The sequence below is a fragment of the Bidens hawaiensis genome, unplaced genomic scaffold (genome assembly GCF_021521415.1).
Source record: "Bidens hawaiensis isolate Kalapana, Puna unplaced genomic scaffold, B.hawaiensis_p1.1 tig00040174_1, whole genome shotgun sequence".
Classification (NCBI taxonomy): Eukaryota; Viridiplantae; Streptophyta; class Magnoliopsida; order Asterales; family Asteraceae; genus Bidens; species Bidens hawaiensis.
Window position 1 is genome coordinate 57,342 of NW_027497096.1, and position 6,000 is coordinate 63,341.

Consider the following 6,000-nt stretch of genomic DNA (forward strand, 5'->3'; position numbering starts at 1 on the left):
ATGTGGCAAACATTTGCCATGAAATGAAGCCATATACCCAGTGTTGCAAAAGTCGATAGTCGGTGGTCGGACGGTGGCGTGGGGACTAGCGATTAATCGGGATTAGTCGAGATTAATCGGATTGGACTTTAATGTATATTTTTTAGTTTTATACATACAAACACACAGTTTTATATGTAATTTTCAGTTTTATACACACACAAACATATTTTGGCCGGAAATTGGCTGGAATCTCGCTGGAAACCGCTAGTTTTTGCTACAATCTCGCCGAAAATAATTGATTTGGGCCGTAATATCGCCGGAAACCACTGATTTTGGTCGGAATCTCGTCGAAAATCGTCGATTTTGGCCGGATTTGACCGTTAACATATTAATTGGCCGACTAGCCTAAATTTAATCAGTGAAGTGGGGACTAGCGATTAATCGGGGATCAATCGGTGCCTAGTCAGGATTTTTGCAACACTGCATATACCACACACATGAGGTGACGGTGTTGCCATGCACTCTACCCATATCGTGGGGCAGAAGGATTAGGTCATGCATTTGTAGATCTATGTGATAGGGCCAACGTATTTAACGCAGTTCAAATGCCATGAAGATGGCCAAAACATCCATAAACAACCACAAGCGATGTTACCATGGTGTAATTGGCATTCCCATAGAGGCTGATAGCGCTATTTGTAGTAATCAAGCTCTTGTTAATATAGGGGCTGTGTTTTTTTCTTCAGAAGCTCTTCTAGACCACTTTTCTCTTCGCCGCGCAGAACACGCGCAGAGGTTATGGCATGCAGTGTGTTTGTTTCCCGAAGAGATTTCATTAAAAACCTCTTCGCGCCCTCTTCTCCTAGAAGTGTTGATAATGCTACTTCTCACGTCTTCTACCCCTTTTCTTATTTCTTTCATCTTTCCTTCATCAGACCAAAGTCCAAACCCTAATAATCATTTCCAATACTCCAACCCTCCTCTCCTCCACCGCTGCAACCCGCCTCCTCCACCGCTGCAACCCGCCGCCCAACCACTGCCGCCACTCCACCCATCCACTGCCGCCGCCGCTCCACCCATCCGTTATAGTCTTCATCATTTTTATCATCTCTCAAATTATGCTAATATATGCATGAGAGAGAGTGGACAGTTTTGAATTTTGATGTTTATGGAGTTCTCACGTATCTGGTGCTTGTTTATATGTTTGGATCTTGCTTAAGAGGGATAATTCGTTTGTTTCGTATCAGTTTGTATTCTTTGATTTCTTGTAACATCGTTTTCGGTTAAACATTTTTTATTTTGGAATAATAATAGTTGGTTTATCATTTTCTGTAATCCCATTGTGGGCGTTTAGATGGATTTTAGGTGGTGTAGAATTCGGGAATGAAGTACACAATTGTAAATTGAACCACAAGTCAAACTGTTATTAATCCGTGTTTTGACATTACCATATATGGTTTAATTCGGAGGGTGTGCGAGCCGTACAATCGGCCGGGCCACATAAGTTTCGGAGGCACAAACTTGTTTTATACATATTACATATATATCGTTTTTGGTGTTAAAAATAAGGTTATTTGTAATGGTTTATGAGATAATTACATGCTCAGAATGTTTTTTGCTTATAATAAATCGGTCAATAAAAGTTTTATCTATGAAGACCTTTTTAATTTATATTTATATTTTATTTAAATTTCAACTTATTTAGCAGTCTGCAGATGTTAAAAAACAAACAGTCTTCTTGTTGTAAAATGCAGAGTTTTGGTCCACCTCTTCTGCTACAGATTTTGACAGATGTGGTCCGCAGACTTCAAACATTTTACCTCTGAAAAAACAAACAGCACCATAAAGAGTAAATCCATAAAATAATATCCTCCTTTTTATTGTCATGGAATATGTACACATTGATGGATCAAGTTCAATAAGTTTATCGATTCGTTTTTACTTTATTTATACTAAAAGTTAGGTTATACTTGCAAGTTCATAAAAAGGGTAACTGAGCCGTAACTCTGTAAATTTGAAAGAATTAAAAAAAAAAATAACGTTCACATGTACTGGTAAGTAAATTAGACATCTATAATGCGAAAGTTTAGCTAATTTATTTATGTATTCACGCAAAAGTTACTGTAAAGTTTAAAAACCGGATATATTCCTTATCGAAAAAAAGCTCATTTTTACACCAACTCTTATTAAAGAGTTAACCTTTGTAGTATGTAGCATATTCATTGAATGAAAAAAAGCCATTAGGCTATATATGCGCTATACTTACCGCTCGTTGTTTACCTTCACCGCTCTCCACTTCTCTTTCTTAGGTGTTAGGACCTCTGACGATGTGCGGAGATCTACACGCAAAAATCATTGATTAACATTGTAAATCGCCCCTCGAGGTAGCCACCTCATCCATCTCCGCGATGAATCGACACTCGACAGTTTCACTAGATAGCCTTATGGGCATCTTTTCGATACACAATTTAATTTTTCTATTAAAAATCATAATTTATGTCAACTCTTATTTTAAAGCCATTATTATAAGCATGCTTGGATTTAAATAAAGTTATCACAAAGTATGAAGCATTACCTAAACTTAGAGCATTCCCAATAGATTCTCTATATCCATCTTCATTTCTAAAATTTAGAAAAAACATCCAAATAATCACTCCAACTCATTCTCTATCTCCAAACTCCATCTCTAAATTTTAGTGAAATTATATAAGAAGCCTTCAAATTTAAAGTGTTCCACAATACTCCATTTGCATCTACCCTTCTATAAATTTATATTATAAATCATTTTATATTGAAAATTATAATAAGACGAATGAATATAGAGATGGTAATGGAGAATGGGTTGGGGGATGTTATTAGAAATTGATGTATAAATTAAAGAAATTATGTTTTTTAGTTAAAATTTAAAGATGGAGATAGAGAACCCATTGGGAATGCTCTTACACTATAAATCTATAGGGTCATATTATTCTACAAATGAGAACAAAAATGAGAAGGATGAGAAGCCATGATTAATTGACATGTGTCAAGTAGGGACCAAAGTAAAAAGGGTATAAAAGTAATATTACACATTTTCTATCTCCACATACAAGTCACATGCTGATTCCCCCATCATTTTTAAACGTTTATAATTTTTTCATATGATATTTTTTTAAAAAATAAAATTCACCATAATAACAAGCGTTTTTTTACCTTTAATATGAGTATAATTTTGTTATATAATAATAAAAAGTAATTTACGTCATTGTGTCTTTTTGAGTACCATAGTGTCTTTTTTCGTCATTGTGTCTTTCTATTTGTTATTGTGTGTTTTTCGTCATTGTGTCTTTCATCTAATCATGGTGTTTTTTTATATATTAATAACACCGTTGTGTAATAGTGTATATATATATAATGAAAAATACCAACAAATTATCTAATACATAAAACACAATGATGAATGCATATTACACAATAACCTGAAACGTAAAACACAATAATGAATACATATAACAACACAATGGCCTGAAACGTAAGACACAATGGTAAATAATATAACACAATGGCCTGAAACGTAAGACACAATGGTAAATACATATAACACAATGGCCAGAAACGTTAGACACAATGGTAAATAATATAACACAATGGTCTGAAATGTAAAACACAATGAAATCTATATATTACACAATGCCTTGAACGTAATACACAGACAAAATAATACTATTTTTCTCAAATTAAGTGAATATTGAACACAATGACTAAAGTACAAAGATAAGTATAATGACACATTCTCAAAGACACAATGACGCACGAAAGACACAATGATGTAATCTTTGTGTTAATTTTTATCTTTAATATGAGTATTAATTGAAAAAACAATGACCAAAATTTATAACACAATGCATAAAAAAACTCAATTAAAAACACAATGGACAACCAAATAACACAATATAAAAAAACTCACCAACTTTTTTTATTTTTATATAACAAAACATAAAAAAAGGCTTGTTATTTTGATAAAAAAAATTTCTAAAAAAAACGTCGTATGAAAAAGTTATAGACATTTTAAAATAATGGAGGAATTGACATGTGCCTTACATGTGAAGAAAGAGAGTCTTCATAAGTGTGTTATTACCTTCATGCCCTTCTCATATATTTTTATTTAATTTTTATTCTTGAATTAATCTCCATCATATAAATTTAAAATCAATGGATTAGATTCCTTCTCACACTTCTAAAAACCTATCAACAAAATGAAAACAAATAAAAAGCCCACGTGGCACTCGGCAATTTGACAATGACGTGCAACAAAAAAAAAACTAACAAATTCTCCCGCCAAAAAGCTCGAAACTCGCTATATATCAGTCACGTCTATACATCCTTCTCTCACAAATCATACACACGCAAACACACACTTATCAGATCTCAGTCTCCAGAAGTTGAAGAGAAAATGAGAGGACCGAAAATCACAGCTACCGTTGCTCAGAAGAAGCTCATTACCGAGTAATATTCTGCATCTCTCTCTTCTATTTCGTTCATCATCTCGTAGTTTCACTGATTCTAGATCTAATTTATGAACATAACTGTTTATTATCTACCGTTACGAGCATTTTCCGTTAGATTTCGTAACGTTTTGTTATTGTAATTGATGTGCGAACGTAGATCTAACTTCTAAGCTGTTAATTGCTCTCTATTTTCGATTATGCTTGCGAATGTTTGTATCTGATTGATACGTTGTTTAATTACTTCTGTTACGAGCATTTTCCGTCGAATTTTGTAACGTTTTGTTCTCGTAATTTATGTGCGAACGTAGATCTAAGCTGTTTAATGTTAATAATCGCTCTCTGTTTTCAATTATGTTCGAGAATGTTTATATATGATTGAAGCGTTGCTTAATTACTTAAGTTTCAAGTATTTTCGTTCGAATTAGTTAACAATTTATCCTGATAATTTATGTGAAATTGAATTACGTGTTGTTAATTGCTCTCTGTTATTATTCGCGTTTGTGGATGTTTATATAACTATATCTGGTTGATGCGTTGTTTAATTGCTTCTGTTTCAAGCATTTTCCGTCAAATTTTGATAGTGTTTGATTGATGCGTTTGATTTCCGTGTTGTTACAGCACAACGAAGAAGTCGAAGGTTGAGAAGAGTGTAGCTAAGAAGGACAAAGCCTCGAAGAAGGATTCCGGTGCACCGAAGCGTCCGCCGAGTGCGTTCTTCGTCTTCATGTAAGTACGACTTGAATTATGATTCCGGATCTCAAATTAAGTGATTAATTTGTTAGTAGTTATATAATAATAATATTAATAAATAAATAATAATAACTTACGGTGTGTTTTGTGATATCACAGGGAGCAATTCAGGAAGGATTACAAGGAGAATTTTCCTGATAACAAATCAATCTCTGTTGTACGTTTTCAATTTTCATATTTAATCAATAAATTCTGTATGATTTAATGAATAGAACTTGTTAGAGGTTAATTTAGATATCGGATTGATTAGGTTTGGTGTTTAATTCATTACAGGTTGCTAAGGAAGGTGGAGCTAAGTGGAAGTCTATGTCAGAAAGTGTAAGATCTGTTCATAAAATTGAATCATATTATCAGATCCAAGCTTCTGTTGATTGATTTTATTCCTTTAAAGCACTCGTCTAACGAATGATGCGTTTATTCTGCGTTTTTGTGTGTAGGAGAAGGCTCCTTATGTGGCTATGGCAGCAACGAAGAAAGCTGAGTATGGAATTGCTGTGAAACAGCACAATGATGATCTGGTAATAATTCATAATCTCGTTTTTTCAATTTTGTTTAACAAACTCTTAATTGAACTTATTAAATTGATTTTGTGATTGTGCATAATTAGATTGAAAAGGAGAAATCCGCATCAACTTCAAAATCGTCATCAGAGGTTAGCTATGATGTGGAGCAAGAGGCTACCTCTTAGGTAAGTTAATTCAAAATTTACTCTAATTAATCAGTATTTTTTACAGTAGTTTAATCATTTATGTTCATAGTGATGAGTTCTGATTACTTTCAT

The 6,000-nt window shown here is 33.4% G+C and overlaps 1 protein-coding gene across 1 annotated transcript; it reads left to right on the forward strand.

Moving 5' to 3' along the window:
* Positions 1–4,221: 4,221 nt before the first annotated feature.
* LOC143591930 (high mobility group B protein 3-like) lies at positions 4,222–6,000 on the forward strand. Its single transcript, XM_077071985.1, has 6 exons — positions 4,222–4,467; positions 5,088–5,195; positions 5,319–5,376; positions 5,493–5,537; positions 5,657–5,737; positions 5,827–6,000. Exons 1-6 carry the CDS (start codon positions 4,262–4,264, stop codon positions 5,905–5,907), a joined length of 579 nt encoding a protein of 192 aa, XP_076928100.1. The 5' UTR covers positions 4,222–4,261; the 3' UTR covers positions 5,908–6,000.